The 26,194-nt window shown below is 34.9% G+C and overlaps 2 protein-coding genes and 1 pseudogene across 3 annotated transcripts in view; all 3 read right to left on the bottom strand.

The window, feature by feature from the left end:
* LOC125818660 (serine/threonine-protein phosphatase 2A 65 kDa regulatory subunit A beta isoform-like) overlaps positions 1–20,633 on the bottom strand; it is a 32,379-nt gene extending 11,746 nt beyond the window's left edge. The window contains exons 1-13 of one of the 2 annotated variants that reach the window (XM_049498181.1): positions 20,477–20,633; positions 18,747–19,155; positions 18,209–18,455; positions 17,894–18,006; positions 15,978–16,057; positions 12,435–12,576; positions 12,260–12,340; positions 11,214–11,318; positions 8,014–8,196; positions 6,742–6,834; positions 6,067–6,206; positions 5,916–5,982; positions 5,383–5,756 (exon numbers count right to left, since the gene is read on the bottom strand). In XM_049498181.1, the coding sequence (XP_049354138.1) occupies positions 5,637–5,756; positions 5,916–5,982; positions 6,067–6,206; positions 6,742–6,834; positions 8,014–8,196; positions 11,214–11,318; positions 12,260–12,340; positions 12,435–12,576; positions 15,978–16,057; positions 17,894–18,006; positions 18,209–18,455; positions 18,747–19,133 (1,758 nt within the window). In that variant the 5' untranslated portion in view covers positions 19,134–19,155; positions 20,477–20,633 and the 3' untranslated portion in view covers positions 5,383–5,636. Of the gene's footprint in view, positions 1–5,382; positions 5,757–5,915; positions 5,983–6,066; positions 6,207–6,741; positions 6,835–8,013; positions 8,197–11,213; positions 11,319–12,259; positions 12,341–12,434; positions 12,577–15,977; positions 16,058–17,893; positions 18,007–18,208; positions 18,456–18,746; positions 19,156–20,476 lie in introns of those variants that run through there. The other variant, XM_049498176.1, reaches the window with a different exon arrangement.
* LOC125818677 (putative late blight resistance protein homolog R1B-23) lies at positions 963–2,279 on the bottom strand (annotated as a pseudogene).
* Positions 20,634–21,695: 1,062 nt separating the features above from the next.
* LOC125818626 (uncharacterized) lies at positions 21,696–24,959 on the bottom strand. Its single transcript, XM_049498134.1, has 5 exons — positions 24,557–24,959; positions 24,249–24,342; positions 22,888–22,925; positions 22,675–22,810; positions 21,696–22,216 (listed from the first exon to the last, which is right to left on the bottom strand). Exons 1-5 carry the CDS (start codon positions 24,890–24,892, stop codon positions 21,801–21,803), a joined length of 1,020 nt encoding a protein of 339 aa, XP_049354091.1. The 5' UTR covers positions 24,893–24,959; the 3' UTR covers positions 21,696–21,800.
* Positions 24,960–26,194: the final 1,235 nt, after the last annotated feature.

The raw sequence follows: 26,194 nt of genomic DNA on the forward strand, positions 1-26,194 counted from the left end.
GGTAAGTTAATGAATTACTATTTTCCCCTACATTATTAATTAAATAATAAATTAAATTTAAATAACAAATCTTTTCATGGGCCATGCAAATCTTCGTCTCCAATAAAGCTTGAATGTCTCAAGTTTTGTCAAGCTCCACATATCCAAGAGATGATATGGAATATTGTCTACCCAAAAAGGTACACGAATGATCAATCTCTTTAGATTGGGAGTGCTAGAAATGACTTCATTTGTACAACTAGAGTAACAAAGCCCCTCTAGATTTGGCATCCCTGTCACAAGATTCTTATCTATTCTAGGACTCGGTAAATAAGTGGCTCCCCCTAAACGTATATACCTCAAGTTCTTCAACATCCATATCTTCCTAGGTAAAGTTATATCTGAAGGATTACCATCACAAATTAGAGTTTGCAAATTCAGAAGCTCTGAGATTGATTCAGGAATATTTCCGAAACATCCAACTTGGAGATATCTCAAATGAAATAACTTTGTAATCACAAGTGGAAATGAGCCGAACCAGACAGGGAAGATGGCCAATACCCTGAGATGGTTGAAACAAGAGAAAAATCCATGTATTATAGGATCATGACGGTAGATGGGCAATATAGGGAGAAGCTTAATACGGGGTTCAAAAGGTAGATTCAAGTAATAAAAGCAGCAGATAGATCTGGTTACAGGGGTTAAGAGCTTATAAGAATTCTCAAGAGAATAATACTCTTGAATACTGAAGCGACGAAAATTAGGCTTTTGTGCTGGTGACAATGGAGTTCTCACAACATGCATAAACTTTGTCATTTCAGCTTCTATCAAACAGAACTCACGCAGCAGATCATGTATTCCGCATACTTTTACCTCACCATTGAATCTTTTTTTTCTAGCCATTATCAAGTTCCTGCTGATAAGATCCTCCAAATAATGTTTAGCCACTTCTTCCAAGCTTTCATGACTTCCAGAAGACGTCCTTATGAAACCTTCTGCGATCCATAATTGGATCAATCTCCAAGTATCAACTTGAAAATCCTCCGGGAAATCAACCATAGAAAGAAAGCACGGTTTGAGTCGATTAGGCAAGTGATGGTAACTCAAACCGAGCACTCCTAAGCATTTATTTGGATGACTAGCAATGATTTCACTTAAGGTTTTGGCAACATACTTCCAACTTTCTAATGTCTTGGCCACCGTTTTAGAGAGATACCCTGCAATCACTGAAATTATTAAGGGAAGTCCTTCGCATTTTCCTGCTATTATTTTTCCAATTTCTTCCAACTCAGGAGGATGATCGCGTTCTAGTCCAAACACCTTATCACGAAGTAACTTCCAACTGTTATCTAAATCCAAGAGGTTCATCTTATGAGGGCTACTAGTATTTGCATACATCGCTACCTCAGTTTCTCTAGTAGTCAATAAGACCCGACTCCTATTGTTGCAATTAGGAAATATTTGTGATATGCTATCCCAAACATCCCTACTCCAAATATCATCAACAACAACAAGGTATCTTGGACCCTTTAGGTTCTTTTGCACCAGGTCAGCTAACTCATTGTCTTCCATCTTAACATAATCTTTTGCATTCACAATAACTCTTTGCTTTGAAATGCAATGTAAAGCTTCTAACAATACATTTCTATATCGAAATTCTTGAGAAATTGTAACCCAAACAAAAATGTCAAAGTGATACCTGATTGGAAGATGATCATAAGCTTTTTTAGCGAGTGTTGTTTTGCCAATGCCACCCATACCTGATATGGTGACAATGTCTAGATACGACGTTGGTCCTCTCAATCTTTTATCTATTATCTCCAAGTGACCATCAAGTCCCTGCACGATATCATCTTTCAAGTGATCTGACAGCATTGGATCACTCATAGAAGAAGCGCCAATCAAGGAATCCGCGGTTAATTCAAGAATTTGATCAGCATCATGAGAAAGAATCTCCATCACTTGTTTCTTTGTGGTATCCATTTTTTCAACAACTGGTAGCATATCCTGGTGTTGTAAAATTCCAAATGTCCAGCTTTCTTCTTTGATGATTTCAGAAATCTTCATTTCAACAACATCCTCTGCCTCACTAACAACAACTCTAATATCTTCCTCCAAAGATTTGATTTTCTCATTGCCAGTGTTTTCAAGAACATCTTGAAAATATTCAGCTGTAGCCCGAAGAGAATCGAGCATTTCAGCACTGTGATCATGAAAGAGTTCTGAAATATTTGGTTGATCAAGAGTTTGAAGAAGAGAAATTACAGCAGTATAAGCTGCCATCAAGTCAATATGGAGAGGAATTACAACAAAAATAATTTTTAGATGTAACTCAAGATATCAAATAATGTACTACTCTTGTGTATTTATAATTAATTTCCAAACCATCATGTTAGTTGAGTGTGTAAAATCAGAAGAGTAGGTGTAATATTAATGATGGGCAGTTGGGTGACTGATATTACAACAGGATAAGTAGTCATATTGTAATGTTTTGGATTAATAATACATAACTAAGTCAATGCCAGTTGGATGTGTGAAAACGGATCTGTGTCGACTAACTAACACCCTTAATGGCTCGGACTCGCTATTTGTGAAGGATGTTTACCATGCGAGAACCTTCCTCTGATTTATTAATGTTTTCTTTCTTTTGATATAGACAATTTTTATACTGAATTAAGAAAACGACATTTATTGTTTGTTTGTCACGGTTCACTAGCCACCATTTATGATCATTATCATTAACCATCACTACGTAACAACCAATAATTACTAGCGACAATTAGGGTGTTCACGGTTTGGATAAAAACCGATCCAAACCGATAAAATAAAACCGATTTTATTTGGGTTTGGTTTGATTTTAGATTTTTGAAAACCGATAGTATTTGATTTGGTTATGATTTTATTCAAAAAAACCAAAGAAATAACGGAATCAAACCGATGAATTATATACAAATATTTGTTCAATTTCATAGACGTTGAAGTGTCTACTTCTGCACATTCAAAGTTGGAGGGCATAATTGTCCGTTGAAACCAAGTTAAGGATCATGTTTATGTACTATGACTTATATATATAATAACACAAATCTCATTAGCTTAGAGGCTTATTACACAAATCTCATTAGCTCTATTATAGTTTTTGCCATATTTTGATACCTAGATACATATATTCAAGGTGTCCAAATAAATATATCTCAGATATATATTAAATAAATACATCTAATTATATGTATCTAAATATAAAATGTAATTGAAAATTATCAATTTAGGAGCAAATCAAACAAAAAAGTACTCCTGCTACCACTATTTTAATATATAGCGAGGACTAAGACTTCGACAAAGACTAGGTCAACTTTATATTACTACTTATTAGAAGTGAGAGTTGAGGTGTACCAACACTGCACTATTAAATTGTACAAAAGGAATCATGAATTGTACTATATATGTTTGGCCTTACTTACTTGGGTCTCATTTTCAAAAAAATGGGTCAAAGTTCCTTCTCTCTCTTACTTTTTAACTTTTTCCCTTTATTTTAACTTTTCCACTTTTTGTTTTGTTTTAACCATTATTTCAAATTTAGTATTTTCCTTTTAAAAGTATAAAATTTAGCCTAATTCATCATACGCCTAACATTTGCTATTATTTTTCTATCCTATATTAGTTATATAAATTACTAAAAATAATTATTAAAATTATTTATCGATTAACAAAATTAAACTATCATTTCTTTAATTTTCATTACCCTAGCAATTATTTGTTTTAAAGTATAAACAAAATTTGTAAAGTTATAAAAAAATAAATATCTTAATGAGTAAATTAGTAAATTATCATTTTTATTAATAATTTCTTAAAGAATGTGTAAAAAAAACTAAAATAACTAATACTGTCAGCCACCACCTGTTACCACCATAGGCATCAACCACTACTGTCAACCACCATTACTAACTAGCTACTACCCATAATTACTGACATCATTTACCACCACCTATTAGTATTAGATATAAGCCTATAACTATAGTCAGCCACCACCTGTTACCACCATTAGGCATCAACACTACTGTCAACCACCATTACTAACTAGCTACTACCCATAATTACTTAATTCATTCAAAATACTCATATCTAGCCTATAGCTCTGTTGCTCGGACTCTGCAAAATACTTCCATCTAGCCTACGAGTAGGAAGGGGAGGCAATTTTGTGGGGATGTTGGTGTGTAGATGCCTCAACCGTGACATGTTCCATATGTTTGCTTTTATGTTAAGAGTGGTCTCCAATGTACTTGTTGGATCTTGTATTTTAGGAAGCATGAGATCAGGTGTTAAACATACTTCTTGGAAAATACTTTCTTTGGGTAATCTTGTCCTAAAAATCAATATTTTTCGATAAGTTACTTTTTTCACTTCTAGTTACCATCTTAGCTTGTAAAAAATATTTATTATTATTGTTTTAAAGTAATTATTTTTCACCAAAAGTTCCCCTAAATACCTTCAAATATATATTTCGTTGAATTATTATATAAACGTTTTTGACATATTAGAAGCTTTGATCAAACATCGGATTTCTTGTGAAAAAAAGGAGGAAGATGACTTTAATATCTTACGTCGAACAAAATAAGTGGCTTACGAGGAATGGAACTAAAAGTCTATACCTGCCTCTCTTTGTTTATCTCAAGTTGTGTTTTTTTTCCTAAATGACTTTATCTAAGTCGTCTCAGAGTTTCTTACTAGCTAAGTTTTCTTTAATGACTTTTTGGTTTTCTGAAAGCAATCACCAAACGTCAATTAAGTGAAAAATAGTATTCATTTCAAGAAGTAAATTTCATGGAAACCCTCTTAATCTTGAGTTAAAATAAGATTAATAGTCATTTCAGGACAGACAATCTCTGATATAATGATCTTACAGCAAAAAATGAGCCTCGAATAATAACCCATTAAATAGAGAAAATAATCTTGCAGCAAATTGACACTTAAAACTATCTAAAAGTTAAACAAGTAGACACACACGTCCTATGTGACATAATACACATAAGATGTTCGGCAGGACACAGAACTACCACTTAAAGACGTCACATAGGACATGTGTGTTTAGTTGTTCAACTTTTGAATAGATTAAATGTCTACTCGTGCACACCTGAAATTGGAGAACATATATGACAATTGAGCCAAGTTGAAATGCACATTTATGTATTATGCCGCCTCTATTAAAATGTACAATGATAAGAATCTTCTCTAAAACTCCTCTATTGAAATCAACATCTCAATGGGAACCTTCAACTCATCTACACTGGGCTATGATCATACTACAGAATGGCCATGACACTTAATGCCAACTTAATGGTCTACTAGACAGAGCACCAAATATAACAGCCTTTAGTAACTAGAAAGAATTTGAAAAGAGAGACCATTCATTCAAAGATACTAATTAGTTAGTCTAACAGCCAATTTACATGTAAATACTTGAGCTTACTGTAGGAAGCATTTCATATTTGACACATCCTAATATATATATTAGTATTAATAAGACCCCCAAATCTCAGACATATGTATTTCACTTTCTGCCTTCTCTTTACTGTTTCCTGGTGTGACGGCATAATCCTAGACGTCCAGAGAGGATTTGACGACAGATTTCTGGTATTGAACCCCCCAACAGATAAGTATCTCTAGCTTGACATCATGACATCATCAATTGACTGAAGTGCTTGACTTGCATAAAAACGGACATCGACATCAGGGTCCTCAGCTAGTTCTACTAAACTAGAGTGAATCGTTTTCTCTGCTACCTGGCAATTATAAGAGGCTTAGAAAGTCGACACTAAGGTATAGCGAGGGCATGCAAGTGTAAACTTTCTTCAACAAACAACAACGTAAGTAAGCTCAATTGTTATTTCAACTAAACCAAGTAACCAATCCAAGAAAAGAAGGTAGATGAGAGTTCTCACTGATTGGTCAACAACAGGGATAAGGGACTGCAACACCTTTGCAACATTAAATTTGACGTTGGGCACTCTGGAGAAGAAATGAAATTGGACCATCAGATCTAGGAACTGATGCATATAATGACTTTAACAAGAATTGAAAAGCAAAACCAACCTGTCCTTTGCTGCCGTAATAACCACTGGCAGCAACTTAGAACATGTTATCTCAGAACCCATCACAGGTGCAAGTAAAGAAATTGCCCTAAGTATTGTCATCCGGTATAAATAATGTGAATTATTAATCACATCCAAGACCTGCAAAGAGATGACATGTTTAAACCCCTAGAAACAGGAACAAGCTTGATATCAGACATGGTCAAACCAAGAGAACGAATAACGCAGAATATTAATCATATCCAGGAACTGCAAACAAAAGACCATGTCTTGACCAATGAGAAACAGATAACAAGCAGATAACATACATGATCAAACCAAGTCTCTGAAACTAAGGTTGACCATGATGAATTATTACAACAGTCTCAAGTACCCACAAAATCCAGTATTAACCCTTCAACCTGACAATTTTCATTTTTCTTCTTTTGCCTATTACTTTTGGGATGGGGTGTCATAGTGGATACACAGTTGAGGAAGGAATTGGAATGGTTATCTAAAGAGAAATCAATCCTAGGGGAATACTTCAAAAATGATTATCAAAAGAGAAATCAACTCACCCCTCCCTACCATTCTGCCTAATATCCATGCATCAACAGCAAAAGAAATTCTCACGAGAGTTATTTGGAAATAATGCAAGATAACCAGCACTTCAGCTTTGAAATATCATCAAACAAACCTGAGGAATTATATGCTGTATTGCCCACTCTGGACCAAATTCTTCCGCGAGGTGCTTTAAGTTATTAGCTGCAGCGTCTCTGATTGAATAAACCTGAACCATATCTGCAAATCAGTAAGAGAGAACCGAATGCTTGATGCAAGCAATTCTCTTTGACAGGTATCAACAATGGCAGAGAAGAGAAGAAGTCACAAAGGCTTCATTTCTTTGCATTTAATGGAGGTCTTAATCATTCAGATCTCAGTCATTAAGTTTGTTTTTAATGTTTGAATTATAATCATTAAGAGCGTTTCTTTAACAACCACTTAATGAGTCTGGATAGATCTGAATGATAAAATTTGTAACAAAGTCTTAATATCATTAAGATTTTTATTCAAAAATTTCTACAAGAAGACCATCACCAATTCCGTCCATTCACTTCTATTGTTGTTGCCCACCATTATCAACGGTTGTCATTGCCACCCACCATTATCAACTACCACCACCCACTACCCACACCCTCAGACAACTACCATTGTTGTCAATCACTACAATCAGTTGTCACCACCATTAGCCACCATTTACAATCATCACCACCAATCACTACCGACAATTACCACTCATAAGCCACACTATATATCCCCGACCACCATCATCATTTACCACCACCATTAATATCTTTATCATCCACCTCCACCATCAACCGCTACTGTCAACCACCATCATCACTAGCTACTACACAAAATACCACCATTAGCCAACACAATCCCCAATCAACACCCAAAAACACCATCGCTAGCCATCACCATCAACAACCATCATATAATTTTTAAAATATTTTATTGATCTAATATTAGATTGATTTAGTATTTTATTAAATTTATATTTGTAATTTTTAAATAAAGACAATTAATATATACAGATGTTTTAAAAAAATAAATAGTCCTAATTATTTAGTATTCATTTATTAATGCAACATTTTTATATTTACATGTGTATTCATATTGAAACATCTAAATCTTAATGTACATCTTAATATTCAAATTTAGACAAGTCTTATTCGTCTTAGTAAAAGAAAATGAGGCCTAAGACAGAAATTACAGATAGTTTGATCCAAAAGAAGAAATGCCTCCTCCTTGCCACTGACAATGAAAGAGAAAGTGAAAGAGATGCACTCACTTTACAAAAGCAAAGTATCTATGCTTCTCATTTTCTAGATTACATATCTACTGTTTGTGTTATAAATCAAAAAGAAAGGTTCCATATCTAGTCACTAGCTTATCACATACCAACCTCATCCTGTAACCACTGCATGCAAAGGGTGCCAAGCTTATCATCGAAAAATCCTACACCCAACTGACTGGCCAGCAGAGGTATGTATTCTATTATAGCCAGACGAACTCGCCAATGCCTATCCTTTGCCAGCTCAACAATAGCTGGCAACAGAGATTGGGATAATAAATCAATTCCAATCACCTGTAAAATTGGAAGCAACTTAGATTTAGTCCTGAAGAAGCTGCAAAAGAATTGCAAAGAACCAATAGATAGAATGAAGAAGCATAAAGAGAACCACGATTAATGAAGTTAGCCTTACTTCAAAAAAAACATTAAGAAAACCATGATATGTCATGCAAGTAGAAGTAGAATGGCAAGGCAAAAATAAAAAATTAAAAATTGATATAAAAACATCTGAACAAGACAAGCAATCACAAAACAAATCTGGCAAAGAGAACTTGCTATTCATTCAAGTTTCCCAAGCACACATTAGTTTGTACCAGCTAATTTAATAGCAAGTACTGTACGACTGCAAAACATTCATATCCATTAGTGCTAGCAAACTGAGCCTATATTTTATCAATCCGCCAATATTTTAACAGTTGGGGAATGATATATTGAACAGGTCCCATATTTGACGCATAAAAATGGGTAAAATATGGAAATTGAGGGAACATCTAGTAATTGAACATGTTTTCTCTTAAATATTTACTCCGTTCCTAAACTTTTTGTGTTTTCTCCTTTACATTAGGAGGTGTGATGAATATAGTGTTTCGTTGAATTCTTAAATCAATGCTTTTCTAGTTATTAATTTCCATTCTTTGCATAGTTAAAGCAGTTTTAATAGGGTATAGCCTCATTTTTTTAATTTGAAAATAAAGAATTCTTTTTAAAAACTAGTACTTCAAAGTGCATAGCATCCGCCACAGAAAATAATTTATGACGGAGTTAATTCTTAATCGCTAACAGTAACCAACTCAACATGCGCTACAATAGGATAACTAGACTTTGCAGATATTGCATCATAAGTGTATACAACTTAAATCCTTAATAATTTAAGCATACTACAGTACGAGTTGAAAAGAACTTTTTGTTTAAGATGATTTTGGCAAATTTTGACACAGTATCATTCAATTCCTTATACTTGTCTTATGAACATGTAATATTCTCCACAGGTCCAATTTATGTGTTTTGCTTTGTTTAGATATACAGTTAATTTTTGAGAACTTGAACTTTCTTTAGTCCCAACTTTTTGTTCACCGTGAAATAGTGACAATATATGCAAATGGTTTATGTTATTTGCAGATGACATAGTTTTGATTGACGAGACTCGCAACGGAGTTAACGCTAAGTTGGAGGTTTAGAGACGGACCCTGGAGTCTAAAGGATTCAGGTTGAGCAGAATCAAAACTGAATACTTGGAATGCAAGTTCAGTGATGTGAGACATGAGCCAAATGTGGAAGTGAGACTTGATACATAGGTCATATGTCATCCAAAAGAGAGGTAATTTCAAGTATCTTGGGTCGATTATCTAGGAAAATGGAGAGAATGAGGAGGATGCCACTCACCGTATTGGTGCAAAGTGAATGAAATGGAGCCTCGCATCCGAAGTTTTGAGTGATAAGAAGGTGTCAACTAAACTTAAAGGCAAGCTCTATAGAATGGTAGTTAGACCAGATATGTTGTATGACGGAGTGTTGGCCAATCAAGAACTATCACATTCAGAAGATAAAAGTGGCAAAGATAAGGATATTGTGATGGATGTGTGGGTATACTAGGAGAGATAGGATTAAAAATGAGAATATACGAGACAAGATGGGAGTGACTTTGGGGGAAGACAAGATGTGGGAAGCGAGTTTGAGATGGTTCGCGCATGTGATGAGGAGATATATGTATGTCCTAGTGCAGAAGTGTGAGAGGTTGGTTATGGATGGATTCATGAGAGTTAGAAGTAGACCAAAAAAGTATTGGAAAGGGGTGATTAGACAGGACATAGTGCAGTCGTAGCTTATCGAGGACATGACCTTAGATAAGAAGATGTGGAGGACACGAATTAGGATAGAAGGTTAGTAGGTAGGAGTGCGTCCATACTAGTAGGTAAGAGTATTTTTCTTGTTGCCCTTACTAATAATCGTAGGACTACTCTTGTAGTTTCTTGTTCTTCAATGTTTGTTCCTATTTATTATTTTGTGTAGTTCGTTGTAGTATTACTTTGTTGTATATCGTTCTGTAACTATCTATTGACTCTTGTACTTCCATTATGTCTTTTTCTAGACTGGTTTTGTCTTGAACCGGAGGTCTATTAAAAACAGGTCTACTTCACTAGATCCTAATGTGTAGGACTACACTAGTATGTTGTTGTGGTTGTTGTTGAAATAGTGACAATATTATTGAAAATGCAGAAAATTAATTGGCTAACACTGATACAAAGTTCGGTAGAAAGCGCATAATTTGGCTAATATTGACTTCTCAGATTGTTTAAGATACAAAGGCTAGCAAGGCTTCATAGATAGAAACTATTCTAGTGAGAATATCATATTGTAGCCTGAAAATTCACACTGGTACTAAAGTCTGTACATATTTAGATTGTGAGAAAATTAAAGAATTAAGAAAATAAGCATGGCAAAGAAATCAATATTCTCGATCAAGAAGAGACTCTAGGAGAAGTCTATTCTCAGATAGGAGAATGATGAAAATTATAAAGTTGAGCACCATTACTCGTGGAAATGGGTAAATATGGGTCAACTGTTTTTTACCCAACCCGTTTGTCCGCCAACCCACTTTTACCCTTATGAAATATGCGCGGGTTGAATTATTACCCATTTTATGTTGACCCGTTTTCAACCCACCCAAATTTGGCCCAACTCGCCCATTTGTCACCACTAATCTCCACCATAGACTCATGAAATGAATAGCCTGAAAACAAAATTCATCTATAGATCCTGAACCAATCTGGTCTTCCCCAACTCGTCTCGGTAATAGAGATAAGAATGCATCTTGATATCTATATCCTAGAACTGAAAGATGATCAAGAAAATTTTATAGGAACAAGAAGGCAAAGTAGCATCCCACTATACAAAGTTGACTACACGACTTCATTGATCTTCAATTTCCTTCTTCCTCTGGGAGCTTATCAGTCACAAAGAAATACTCATAACGAACAGAAAGCATGAACCAAAAGGAGCTAGAAAGAACTAGGCTTGAAAATACAACCAACCTGATTGACTTGATCAAGTTTGCTAATGATGTTGAGGCGCACATCAGGAAACTCATCCTTCAGAAGGGAAAGAAAAATTGGAAGAAGATGTTCAATGGTTGCATCCTGCATGAATATAAAATGAATTCGATAATTTCATTGTCAAAGATCAAAAGAAGGTACACAAACTAGGGAAGAAACCAAACACAAAAATCTCTTTGACCGCACATGTTATATTATGATAAGGTAGCGGAACTTACCAATCAAAATCCAAAATATATATAGAAGATGCATTCACTCAAAAATAGTTTGTTTGCCAAGCTCTTTAAATCTGCTTATTTTGATAAGCACTTTTTGTCAAATGGTGTTTTAGAAAAAGCACTTGGAGATTACTACGTTTGTGTTTGGCAAAATCACTTAGAGAACTTTTTCCCAGAAACTTAGTTAAACACCATAAATCTCCAAGATAAGCACTTCAAAAGAATCGCTTCTAATTTTCAAGAAGTTTGGCCAAACAGGCTCATAAGAAGAAGAAGAGAAAGCATCATAAGGAAAGTGAAGAAAAATGAGAAGCAGGTTGATGCATCCAACTGTGCACATTCAAGCTTAATAGACCCATTAAACAATGTGTGTGATAAGATGATTTATAGAAATATGTTGTATCGCAGAGCCAGAAAAAAATAAAGGATATATATACAAATTGCGTCATACAAATAAAGAGCAGAACCTACTTAGATCTCATCAAAGAATTTGACCTCCCAGATCATACTGGTCTTTTTTGTCCTACAAAAAATAGATTCTTTTAAAAGGTCCAAACATAGTTACGTTAGCTAGAGCATTAGAATGCAAAAGCTTCCAAAAGTTAACTTATATGCAAACGCTGTCATCTAAAGCAGTGCATATTGCAAGTAACGAAAATTCTTAGTTGCGACAAATCCAACAAGTATCACGGTCAGTTCTACAACTTGACAATGTTGTGTATATCAACATATGTAGCATACATAAATACGTGATTAATATTTTCTTGCCTGAATTCTACAATAAAAATCAAAAAAATGTTCAATCACCTTTCCCAGGACAGGAGCCATCCCCATTATAACAGAAGCCAAAGCAGATCTAACATGCTGCGATGAGTCGGATGACAATTCCTATAACATTTACAAACTCAATTACATATTAGGAACAGTTGGAATAAAAGCTGTAATTAGAAGTTCCTTAACAGGTAAACGAAGATGAAATTACCTTCACACACGGAAGAATATGCTGTAGAGAAAACTCAGGACTAAGAATCTGACTGAATATGGTGGCTTTCCCTGCAGCAGCTATACGCACTTCCGCTTCATTATCCCGCAGCAAACGCACATAAGCAGGAACCAAGTCCATCCTTAAGTCATGATCACCAACAATCAGATATCACAGAGCAAAAATTGCTATTTCTCCGTATGGTAAGCAAGCTGACAGTCTCATCGGTAGAGAAACAAATGCATAGACTCCTAGTAACACAGTATCCTCTACTAAGTTAACATTGACCATGTCACCTATCATGATTGTTGAGAAAATGGTAATGCGTCTAATCAACCTCGCCTCAATCAATGTGGTACCCTTAACTCCTGTCATACGCCTGGGGCTGGATTTCTGGACTTTAGACAATATAAATGGGGGCCCAACATTGGGTAAAAGAAGAATTGTGATACGTCTAAGTCTAAGTCTAATACTGGTACCATGTTAAAAACATTGATATTGAATCTAATTCAACCACAAAAGCTAGCTAATGAGGTGAGTGAGGGTAAGAATGCAATAACCCATACCCTCAACCAACGTGCGACAATTTTTAATAGGAAGGTAGAGATTTCATTACTATGCACCAAGATGTTGTAAATACGTACAGCAAAAAAAGGACTCTTAAACCCTCAATTCAACCAATGCGGGACACCGAACAATGATGAGCAGTTAAGTTGCTCGAACTCTTCACTTTTGGTGCCGCAAAGTGTCAACACGACGTGGGTGTGGGTGTGGGATCCACACCCAATCTGGTCAACCAGTTTTGGATTATTTGACCAAATTCGAGGGAGAATTCTGGACAGATCCAATTATTTCTGAAATCAAGACAAAAACTAAGGTGAAATTGCAGAAAATGGAATACCTTGTATATACAAATTTATGTTGTCACTCCCTTTTCTTTTATCTCCTTCCAGGATTCTCCTTTTTCTCAAGTTTTCCACATAATATCTCATAATTTAGGTTTTATAACTCTATTTTTAGATATTTGAATATTTTTAGCCAAATCCCCACACAGTATCCATATTTGGATCCGTATCCACAAATCTTAAAATTTAGATCATTGACGATCCAACCTCTAGATCCGCATCCGTATCGGACACCCACACCTGAGTCCAAGCAACTTAGATTAACAGTACTTTCAAGTCTGTTAGTATATTCCAGTGACTTGACGTTAATTCTTTGTTTCTGATATAAATACTGCATCATTTTCTGAAAAGTAATCCTTGGTTGATCCCATCTAAAGAAGAATGACATTTCTGTCGACATTGAATGTATGTGTTAGAATAGTAATAGGTATATACAACCCTACTTAGAATAGAAATAGGAATAGTAATAGTAATAGGAATAGGAATAATATATAGTGTCCTACTTAAAAAATGATTGTATTGCAGTGTCCTAGTTGGAAAAGGTGTCTATTGTAGTGTCTATAAATATAGGCTCTCTGTAATAATGTAAACAACAACAATTCAATAATATTCTTTTTCAATATTTCTCACATGGTATCAGAGCATCTACGATCTTGGTAGAAAATCAGAGAGCTTCCGCTGCCGGCGGGTGGCACCCATATATGCTGCCCGTCTGGCCAATGATTATGTTAATAAAAGTGGGATCAATGATTTATGCATGAACCCCATATTCAGGGGAAGAAAACTCAGTCAGACAAATCATCGTGCGTCAATTTTCGATGACTTTCTAGGGTTGTTTTGTGTCAACCCGATATCCATCAGTATTTGTGTAGCACCGTGCCATATTTCCGGTGAGTATTTTTTTCATATTTAATTTGTGTAGCACTGTGCCATCATTCCAGTGACTACTTTTTCACATATAATTTGTGTAGCACCGTGCCATCCTTCCGGTGACTACCTTTTTTTGCATATCTGATTTGTGTAGCACCGTGCATCTCTCCGGACTACTTTTCATATCTAATTTGTGTAGTACCGTGATTTTTCCGAACTACTTTCTCATATCTGAGTTGCATAGCATCATGTGTCTTTTCAGTGACTCCTCAGATTTGATTTGCATAGTTCCATTCGTCTTTCCGATGACTCCTCAAATCTTATTTGCGTAGGGTTGTGCCATCATTCCAACCCTACCCGCATAATTTTTCTTTTTCAGTAGGGTCGTGTCATCATTCCGACCCTACCCATATAATTTTATTTCTTAGATTGTGACCACTTTTAGCCATCAAATCTAACACTCCAACATATGAGCATGTTGTGGCCAGTTTTTCGGTGACTTGTTTAATACCGACTCATCTATTGATTCCAACATGATCCATATACTTTATACTAGATTTTGAGCACTTTGTTGCTCAGGGGGAGTTTAGTAGCCTTGTATGTCGATTGTGTTAGTCACTCTATGGTCTGAAATAGCCTGTGCAAGCTTGGTTTGGGAAGTTCAACACTGTAATTTATCACTCTGTGATTTATCGGCATTATGCATCAAATCCGGTATTTCATGAGAAGACTAAGCACATTGAGATTAAATGTCAATTTTGTGAAGTCGAGTGATCAACTTGCAGATCTCTCACCAAGCTCCTCATCAGTCCTCGTATTAATTATATTTATAACAAGCTAGATACATATGATTTGTATGCACTAGCATGAGGGGGAGTATTAGAATAGTAATAGGTATATACAATCCTACTAAGAATAGAAATAGGAATAGTAATAGTAATAGGAATAATATATAGGGTCCTACTTAGAAAAGGATTGTATTGCAGTGTCCTAATTGGAAAAGGCGTCTATTGTAGTGTCTATAAATATAGGCTCTCTGCAATAATGTAAACAACAACATTCAATAATATTCTTTTTCAATATTTCTCCCAGTATGCATTCCAACAACTACCACTTGATTTATCACATACACACACCCCAACCCACCCCACCCCCCGTTTTTCAAACCCATGAAAGGAGCCTTCAGATAAATACTGAATATGATAGGTAGGCACTTAGGCCCACTCAACCGCAGGCACAATCTACACGTATAATATGTAAAGGATTCAAATCGATTGAATGACACGGGTTTTTTTTTTTGGATAAGGGGGAGGGAGAGTTGGTTACGTAGTCTCCAAATAGAAAATTTGACATTCAAAACCAAGTCAGATCCTGAATTTCTTATGATAATAGAGACACTGAATGTAAATCAGGAACTAGTAATAGCGTTCAGTGCAATCTTCTCTAGAATATGACTTAGTAACACAAAACACACTTATGAGATGGAAATTATTTCAATGAACTAATTTTACACGTATAACAGACATGTGAGAGTAAACAAGTATTTGGTAAACCCAACCACATAACACTACATTTAAGAGTGATCTTGGTGCATGTTGATATATTATGATTTTGCTTACAAAAGACACCAAGAATCACATAAAGCAAAAAATTGAAGACATCAAGATATGCTGATAATATTATTATAAATGAAAGAAAAACAGCACAAAAAAATTAGACAAATGTCATAAGAGTAGATTTCACAAAGTAAAATGTATGAGTTTAGTACCTGATCGTCTCAGGTCCCACAGCTTCACACAGCTCATACAACTGGTTTGCAACCATGTACCGTACACGCCAAGACTTATCCTGGTCATTTTGAGAAATAAACTCGTAGTGACTTTGAGAAAGAAACATATGTAAAAGAAACTAGTGTGTGTGTGTATATAGATATATATATATGCATATGAAAACAAACATATATATTAAGCTGCTAAAAGCAATCAAATGGAATTCCAACAAATAAGTAGTTTTGTGTAAACAAGTTGTGATTCGATATAAATCAGGATAAAGTACAAGGGTAAACCAGGTTTCCTGATCAATAATAAAGAAGTAACAAACTTAAATCAAAACCTGTACTAACTGAGCATAGTTATTGCTGGAGATCACTGATCAGATTTTCATTGTGGTGAACCTAAAATTTTGTGCAACCGAACAGTATTAGTTTCTGGAATAGATCATTTGAACAACCTTTTCCAGCCAAGGATGAGATGCTTACATCTAGCTATCCATAATCAGGAGATAGAAAAAGCTTCCATTGATGCTTTCGGATGTACCCATTGTCGATTCTACTTAGAAATTATATCTACTAGCGACACCTTTAGAGCACCTTCCGACTTCCATACTATTTTCCACCTTTCTTGTTCTCCTGTTGTTATTGTTCATCCACATATTATAGTCCCAAAATACTGTTTAATCTGTCCTGGTCTTCCTCAATTTCAGTCTGGCCTACCTGCCATAAGAATCCAGAACTAAGTCCCATCAATTCCCCAACTAATTCATCCACTACATAAGCTAAAGACTGATCCTATTTTCACTATCAAGTATCAACTATTGGCAAGAGAATCTCAGCTTTCCAACATCATGTTTTTACAAGTTCTATAGCAAGTTTGACTAAGCTTTTAAAATCTGCTAATTTAGAGAAGTGCTTTTGTCAGAAGTGTTTTTCTAAAAAAATACTTTTGGTTCGAAAAAAGGTTTGCCCGGAGAGTAGTAGTTTGTGTTCAGATGATCAATTTGAAAAGCACTTTCGCCAATACTAGAGCAGAAGTTTCTGCTTCGCCAAGGTTCCAAAAGTGCTCTAGGGAAATAACTACTTTTTTTCAACTTCTGCTACAACTCAAAAGCACTTATTTTTTCCTAAAAGATGTCAAACACCTTTTAAAACAAACAAAAAACACTTTTAACTTTCCAGAAGCTTGGCCAAACAGGCACTACCATGTCATGATTTTTGTATTGTATAAGACTAGTAAAAGCATTTGGACTTGTAAAAAGCACTAGCAAAAGCATTTAACAAGTATATGAATACACCAACAATCGATCATATCAGTCTATGAAGCTAATTCTGAAGTAACTTCGCGCTAGTTTTGGTACATGATCAGAATTAGATCCAGAGAACTTCCGAAGAGTCATTCAAACCACCACGATCATGCAGTAAGGACCACATTTAATTAGGAGTCTTCAAGCCACTAATTCGTGTTCCTTTTACATTCCACTACCTTGCTAGCTTTGTATAAACTATAGTAGAGATTTCTCAAACAGCAAGTAATAACCATTATCATAACCTAGACAATCGAGCCTAAAAACTCACTATTTCCTGCTATGACAAAGCTTCTCTGGCGAAGTGGTTATGATTTGATTTTAAAGTGTGATATCTTAATTTACAAGATCCCAAATACATCTGAAGTCAGAACCATACTAATAGGCAGTAAACCAATATATAGACTTAAAATATGATGATACAGATATTGCAATAAATTAAGTTGCTAAAATCACTCCAACAGCTCACTAAACAACTGAAAAAGTAACCGATTATATGCAGGATTTGATCCTAAGACTAAAAACAAATGCACGAATCTGAACAGGCATGAAAGATTTAAAGAATCTGCGAGTGCCCAAGTAGCATGATTTCAAACACAATCTAACCTGAGAGAAGTTGACAATGACAGGAAGAATATGTGCAACACAATCCTGGGGGTCCTGCAACTTGCCTAGTGCAGCACAGCCCTCAACTGCTAGTAAGCGTACAGAATCTTGATCTGAAATCAAGACACAATAGAGTCACCACAAACACTCAAGTTGATATAACTATCGTATAGATATTAATTAGAAGAGCTGTAGGGCTATTTACTGCTACAAGTAGTGGGTACCAGACAAGTTGAACCATACATGTCTTAAACTGTGAATGACTAGACTGAATAGTTATAATCATACGGGGCAACTTATGAGTTAAAATATTACCATCCTGTGTAAGATCTTCAAACATTGTCATGATGTCAGTCTTGAGGTAAGCTGGTTCAATGGTAGCAGCAAACTTCCCCAAGTTTGCTGCAGCTGACCTTCTCACCATAGGCATGTCATCTTGAGACAACTGGCTATATATGGACCGGAGCTCTGCCTTTAACATCTCAGGGGAACTTGGGTAAGCAATGTGAAATAGTCCACAAGCAGAAACTCTAGCCGTGAACCACTCACCAGCTGCCAGCCTCTAGTGATTGTGAAAAAGGAAGACATAGGAACAAAATGTAAAAGGTTGATTTAAATACCGTATTTTGTGATTGGCTATGACAAAATATGACAGGATACAGATGAAGTTTTGGCGCACAATACTCTTTGAGTTTAAATGTTACTATGAATTTCCAGATTGCAAGGCACTAAATACTTGCAACTAAATGGTCTTTGTAAGTTTTTCTGACTATGATCTCTAAAGTCATTAATAATAGCATTCCTTAGAACAAGTGATGAGAGTTAAAATAAACAGTAAAAGTGTGGGGCAAACCTTCACAAGAGAGACAAACCTATCAATCAAATCACTCTCCCTCATCTGGGATCCAATTCTACACAATGACTCCACAGCTTTGTCCCTCACACAGATCTCCTCCACAGTGCAAAGGGTTCCCAGAAGAGGGAGTAACACATGAGCATGCTCCACTCCTCCAACATAAGGAATAAAACCGCCTAACTCTTCTGACATGGCAAGTAGCACCTCATCTTCGTCGTCAGTGTTTCTGCACAAAAATGGGATCAACTCCCTCCTGGTTCTGTCTTCACCAAGTTGACATGCAATAGAAGATAACCTCCTAATAGAATTCAACCTCAATTGAATGTCGTCATTCTTCAGCTCATCTAATACCATTGGGTACAACAGTAGATGCGCCATTGACATGTATATTGTGTTTCCCTTACAGCTGCAATTGGAAAGATATATGATTGAGAACTACTAAAAGAAAAATGAATCAATGGTGAAAGAAAGAAATTTGACCAGATTTTTCATAACTGTCATACGCTGTCTTGACTACTGAGAAATCACAAATCCATCTGACCAAGAATCCTTCTCCACCCCGCAGATGGAATGAAAAGATAAACACAATGCAAAAAGGAAAGAAAGAGGAATGAAGAGTAACAAACAGAGAGTAATTGCACAAGAGAGGAATACATTTCAAGAGAGTGGTTCGTATGGAGTTTGAATCTGAACGAGAGAATGATATAAAAGCTTTGGTTTTGTGGCCAAAAAGGAGCTTGTCCATATTTATAAACTCAAAATTTTAGTTCATAAGGGAAAGTCAAAGCTATACAGGTGTAAAAGAAGAGTTTTAATATCCCAGATTCCGATCCCTGCTACAATCTTCAGTGTAAGTTCAGCTTTCATGGAAGGTTTGCCTGGCAACTGTGCATGTGGGCTGTGGCAGGTAGCCCACTGGATTAATCAATAATAAGATAGGCAACAAACAAGTTGTTCCACACACCACCATCATTACTAAAAGGGAAAAGGGTCAGATTTGACCCGGTACTATCCGAAATCAAGCAACTTTTCCCTTGGTCACACTTAGAGTCTAATCTTACCCCTGACGTTCGGAAAAGTCTCAGTTTTTGCCCTCGACCCCTAATGCAGCTTCAACCTAAAGAACAATGGGGTAACTTTAGACCTTTCTTTTTATTGTTAAGGGGTATATTTAGACCTTCTCCCTCAAGTTATTTTGACACATGGAGTTCACCCATTGTAAGCTGGGGCTCCACAATTAGCCAGGCAAACATGATACATTTACTCAGGGCTAAGGTATGAGAGGACCCAAACCATAACAGAGGTTAAATTGAGCAATTTTGGAATAGTACATTTGGTAAACTTAAACCTTTTTCCTGCTAAAAAAAAAAAGTAACAAATCAAAATTTTAACATCTCACTTAAGAAACATCAAAGTCCATTCTGCAAGTTCTCTGAAAAATGAGATATTCATGATTGAATCTAAATATGATGATCTGACCTAAACGCTAGCATTTAATCAAAGAAGATATAAAGGAAGTAAAACAAACACCCTGGAGTTCAAATTGTTAAAGGAAAAAGTCCCTAAATACTAGAATGAGCTCAATTTCGTTTTCCAAAACTAAACAAATCAACTACGTTATCATTTTATTGCAAGAAAATTAACAAGTTCGATCACATTGTTTCAGTTCTAGCCAGCAAAAAATGATTTTGATTAACTTGTGGACAAGAGGCAGAAGAGAGGATTACCGGAAATGAGTCTCGCCGGCTGCCGGAGACTTAGAGCCTTTGATCTCCGGCGAATTCAAGAGAGGGGTTTTGTTGCCTTCGTTGATTTCAATGAAATGAAAAGTGTTTGGACTGAGCAGACAAAAACGATCAAATGGTGCTTAATGTACAAGAGTTGGATTTTGTTCCTTCTCATGTACAACAATCTAGAACATGTATATATATATATATATATATATATATATATATATTTCGAGCTTAAAATGTTTAAAAGCATTTTCGTATTTAATCTTAAAATGATAAAAATATTTTAAATAAGTTGATCTAAATAGTCTCTTAATTCAAATAATCCTTATTTAATATGGGTTAACTACACTTAACACTTGTATATCATGACTTAATTGTAGATAGAGTTTAATATTTTAAAATGTTTAAAAGCATTTTCGTATTTAATCTTAAAATGATAAAAATATTTTAAATAAGTTGATCTAAATAGTCTCTTAATTCAAATAATCCTTATTTAATATGGGTTAACTACACTTAACACTTGTATATCATGACTTAATTGTAGATAGAGTTTAATATTTTAAAATGTTTAAAAGCATTTTCGTATTTAATCTTAAAATTATAAAAATATTTTAAATAAGTTGATCTAAATAGTCTCTTAATTCAAATAATCTTTATTTAATATGGGTTAACTACACTTAACACTTGTATATCATGACTTAATTGTAGATAGAGTTTAATATTTTAAAAATCAAATTGTCATATTTGACTTCTATCTATATATATATAATAATAATAATAAATATATAAATAATATAATTTTGATTCAAAAGACAAAAAATATATTGATTATTGGTTGAATTTTTCATTGAAGATAGTATAAAAGTTAATCTTTCTAATCGTAATATAAAATTTATGTTCCTATACCGTTCATGAAGCATGTGAGTTGCTGGTTAAACTTAACAAATGTTCAGGAGGCCTCCGGTCCTTAAGTGTCTGAATTCAAGGAGATACGTTCAAGTTAAAGTGTCTATTTATGTATAATAGATTCTCAATATTAAAAAAGACAAGCAAAAGAGATGAGGGAAAAGAGAATTTGATGGTGAGTAAACAAGGATGGGTTTCATCTCAACATGAAAATTATAGGTATTAATTACATGAATTGAGTCATCAAAACAAAAAAACATTATGGTTGTATATCCGAGCCAACTTTCATGCACCTCAACTAATTCCACAGTATACCTATCACCTCCCACCGGCAATAGGTACCGTCCACCAAGGCTAGGATAGATGGAAAGAACTACCTAGTGTTTTTTGTCTCCGCTGGAAGCAAAATTAGCTAGTTTTCATCTTCAACATCCAAGCAAAGGCAGTAAGCAACTAAGCCAACAACTGGAACATATCTGAGATATCTCACCATTCCAACCTTATCTTCCTGGATGTTTTGCAAGTTATCTCCTATCAACCAAGGTTGGAAAATAATGTAGAGACAAATATCCCAGATGAAGGCATAAGCAAGTCTTTCAGAGGATAGATAGCTGAGCAAGAACTCCCATCTATCAGATATACTCCCAAAATCACCATCTCCTCTCCCATAAAAGGCCCAAAATGTCGAAAGCAAACAGGCAGCTCCACCGACTAGTCCAACAACAGATGCACCACGAGTCATGATCGAACCAAGTTGAGAGGTTGCTCTTGGAGGGTACTCTGAGTCACTCTTATTTAGTCGAAAAGCCATGTATGGAATTAAAAATGCTGCATCGAATTCCAAAAAGCTCATTAATAAGTCTCTTGTCAAACCAAAAACTATTTACAGTAAAGGATGGAGTTATGCTTGAGAGAGCCAGAAATCGAAACCAGCAAAAGAAAAAAGAAGATCCAATAACAATGGACAAAAAAATAAGTGGCAGAATAACTCGAATAAGAGAAGCTTTAGAAAAAGTAAATGCAAATAGTTAAAAGTTGTGCCATCTTAACCACCTGATTCTTTCTCATTCAGTGCTAGCTCCTAGTCACTAATAGAGTGTTCATGTCAGCTACCAAGCAATTCTAATCGAAGCAACTCCAGTATAATCAGGAAATCATTAATATACGGATACCGTTTGCCATCCTATTTTTTGACAGGACACTCACTGAGAGTTCCATCGGGATGGGGGACACTAGCATCCATAACGTTGCACAATCAAAAGTAAGTATTTGAGAAAAGTGCATACTGTTTGTGAGGAACATTTGAAATCCCCATAGAAGATCTAGTGATCCCTTGAATCTGTCTCTCTTATGATCACTGAACAGTAAAGGAGCAAACATGAACGTCCAGCCAATTACAAAATTAAACAGTCCTTCAGACATCTGGAATAAAAATCAGAGCCGAATGTCAAAAATGAGATCCACGCAACGAATAAATTTGTATTTTACAAAGTACTTACTGGATGAAGCACTGGTGCCTCTATCAAGTGGATGCCCCCTACTCAGCCAAATGATTCGTTGTTTAAAGTTCAATATCAAATTTATGGTAAGAGACAGATGGAAAATTGAAATGAAACCTCTGAACTGAACGTATATAAGTAAGTAACTGCTTAATCAGCAAAATTTTATGCATCTAAAGCAAGTGTCAAGTTGACACACGGTGGAAAATCATAAATTCAACATTGCCAATGTATGGAGAAAGGGTCCTTGAGCTTGAAGTCATGTCTCTATACTAGAAGAAGAATGGTATGCATATTAAATTTTGACTGGCACAAGCAAACAAATTAAAAAGATGTGAAAGTTGAAATAGAACACCCGATTAAATCGACCTTTGAAAGAACAAACAATTATGGTGGAGGGCCAAGACACAGTCATTGTTTAACAATCAAACATTTCTGGTTAGGATATGTTTCAATATTGAGAAATGTGGATGATAAAATAGGTTTATTATTGACTAAACCAGAGGAAGTTGAGCAGTTAATCAGAGTTAGAAATTACACCAGCAAATATAAAGAAAATTATCCTCCCTCCATTTCAGTTTGCTTGTACTATTTTAACTTGGCACGGACTTTAAGAAAGTTAAGAAGAATTTTGAATCTTGTGGTCTAAAATTAAAGATACATCAAATGTACCAAAAAAAAATTTAATCTCGTGGTTTAAAACATATCATGTGGAAAGTTGGAACTAAAGAGTGTTTAAAAAGGAAAGAGATATTCTTTTTGAAACGCACTAAAAAGAAAAGTAGGACAAACAAATTGAAATGGATGGAGTATATGTTCAAGAATGAAGCTAATTGACTATAAGTCATTAATATCAAAAGCAAAAAGCCCAAAAAAGCTCTAAATACTGTTGGGGTAAGCACAAAGCACAAACAAAGTATGGGCTTTAATGAAAAAAAGCACTAGGCAAAAAGAAATACAAAAATATATATTAGCCCAAGACTAATAATTAAAAGCGCGCATGAATGACAAATATATGAACAAAAAATTGATTTTTTTAATGATAAAGTGAAATATCAATGGTTTAGTGTCGCCTCTTCTGACGAAGCAAGAGGCTCATTGACAAGGAACAATATGTCTTAGAACCTTGATGACGACACTGAGCCACACATTAAGCGAGGTGAAGCGCTCAACACGTTTTGAGTCTCGCTTCAGGGATTAAGCGCACCTTTGACAACACTGCTATGAGTGCCAAATTATGCCGCCCATTGCTAAAAAGGAAGCAACAAAATTATCATACATTGAGCAGAAAGGAGTGCAGGCTAATTAGTAAAATTTTTGTGTAAGACTAATCTGGTATAACTAAAGAGATTTCAACATACCAGCATTCAAGAGAGGCAGGATGAAGAAGAAATTGAGGGAGAGACCAACCAAATCATTTACTGTTTCTGAACTAATTGCCCACACAGGATCTCCCTGCATTATATATCAAAATATTTTCAATGGTTAGATATCCGCGTGTCAGCCTAAATACCTTTTATTCATTTTTTTCATTATAAACCACACATATTGATGTCACACTTAACTTCGAAAATTAGTCGATTTGACTCTCGAAAACAAGCTAAATATGACAATTATTTCGAAACGGAAGAAATACTGTAATATGAAATGGGAGAGATGAATTACATACAGGTGCATAAGGAAGTAAAAAGAGCCACAATACATAAACGCCTTCTGCGGTCCACAGTATAGCCTGTGTTAATTTCCTCAATTTATCATCTCTTTCAATAATTGAATCCACTCCTCCGCCACCGCCACCGCCGCCGCCAGCTCTAGTGGTAAACACCGGTCTACGGCGACCTAATTGTATACTTTTCTTCACTTTAAGCTTTAACCCTAACAGTGCACTTGTCTCGGACAATTTCACATTTCGTCCAAATGCCGAATTATACTCCTGTCTGCCATGGATAACAGATTGATTTCCGTATATGAAAGTCTTAGTGCATAGTAGAGTTGCCGCCGGCATTTCCGAAGTTCGCCGGAAAATGGCTTCTGTAAAATGTTCTGGACCGGATTTGCTAAGTGAAGTGAGATAAAACTTTCCGTTCTAGAGGATGCAGAGGTGGGCCCGTAGGACACGTGGTACATAACTGCACACGTAGATACCTTTATATTTAATATGTATTTCCGTAAATTAGTGGTATTTCATATTAATTGTGTCTTCTCCATTCCACCCATCCATCTTATGAGAGTCAAACAGTTTATGTTTGATTAGAAATTTGCATATGAAATCTTTAAATTTTTTGAAATAAATTTATATATTTGTAAATTATGTAAAAAGTAATATAAGTTACAATAATTAACTATTCAAAATAATTAAAAAACATATGATAAATTTACGATTAAAAATAGACTTATTTGAACCTCGAAATTCGAAAAGTATCACATAAATTGAGACGGAAAAAATATTTTTTATTTAGATTATATAAAAATATTTTTATAATAATATTTTTTTTCTTATATATCGAACACAAAAATAAAAGACCCACATATTTTCTTAAAAAAATATAATTATGAAAATATTTTCTTTCATATCTAACCCATCCTACGTACCATAGGTGAGCCAAATCCTAAAAAAAATTACTCTAATTAATTGATGTCCCACTTAAATTATAGCACATGTCAATCTAATAAATTTGATCCTCTTGATATTGAATAGGCACATGTTAAAATTTCAAATTTCGTGAATAGAGAAATTAGGTACTTGAGGAGTTGAGGTTGTCAGCCAAATCACAATCGTTGGTGGGAAGGATAATATCAATTAGTAGTGGGATTAAATTATAGTATCACTTAATTTGTTGTTTGGGTGGTAAGTTCGGAATAAAGTATTTCGGGATTAAAAATTAGTATCGGGATAAGTTATTTCTCCCCTTGGGTGGTATAATAATCTCGGGATAAAATAAATAAATGACAAAAATGTCTCTTTAAACCCTTTTTATACATCACTTTTTACATTCATGAAGGGCATTTTTGTAAATAAATAAATTATTCTTAAAATTTATTATTTTAAATACAACAAACCAAACACTCAATAAAAAATAATCTTATCATAACTTATCCCATCATAACTTATTTCATCATAACTTGAATTCAAACTAAACGGCTTTAAGTTTAATAAATTGAGTGTTCACTTATAAAAGACTACAAGTTCTCAATATTTTTTCACCATTTTCTTTTCACAACTTATAATTGTCATTATGAGAAGAAAGAAATATGGGTCTAAAAGGTAAGTTAATTACTTCAATAGAAGTGAAATGTGAAGGACACT

This window comes from Solanum verrucosum, unplaced genomic scaffold, assembly GCF_900185275.1.
Source record: "Solanum verrucosum unplaced genomic scaffold, falcon-dt-bn FXZP01000614.1, whole genome shotgun sequence".
In the NCBI taxonomy this organism is placed as follows: domain Eukaryota; kingdom Viridiplantae; phylum Streptophyta; class Magnoliopsida; order Solanales; family Solanaceae; genus Solanum; species Solanum verrucosum.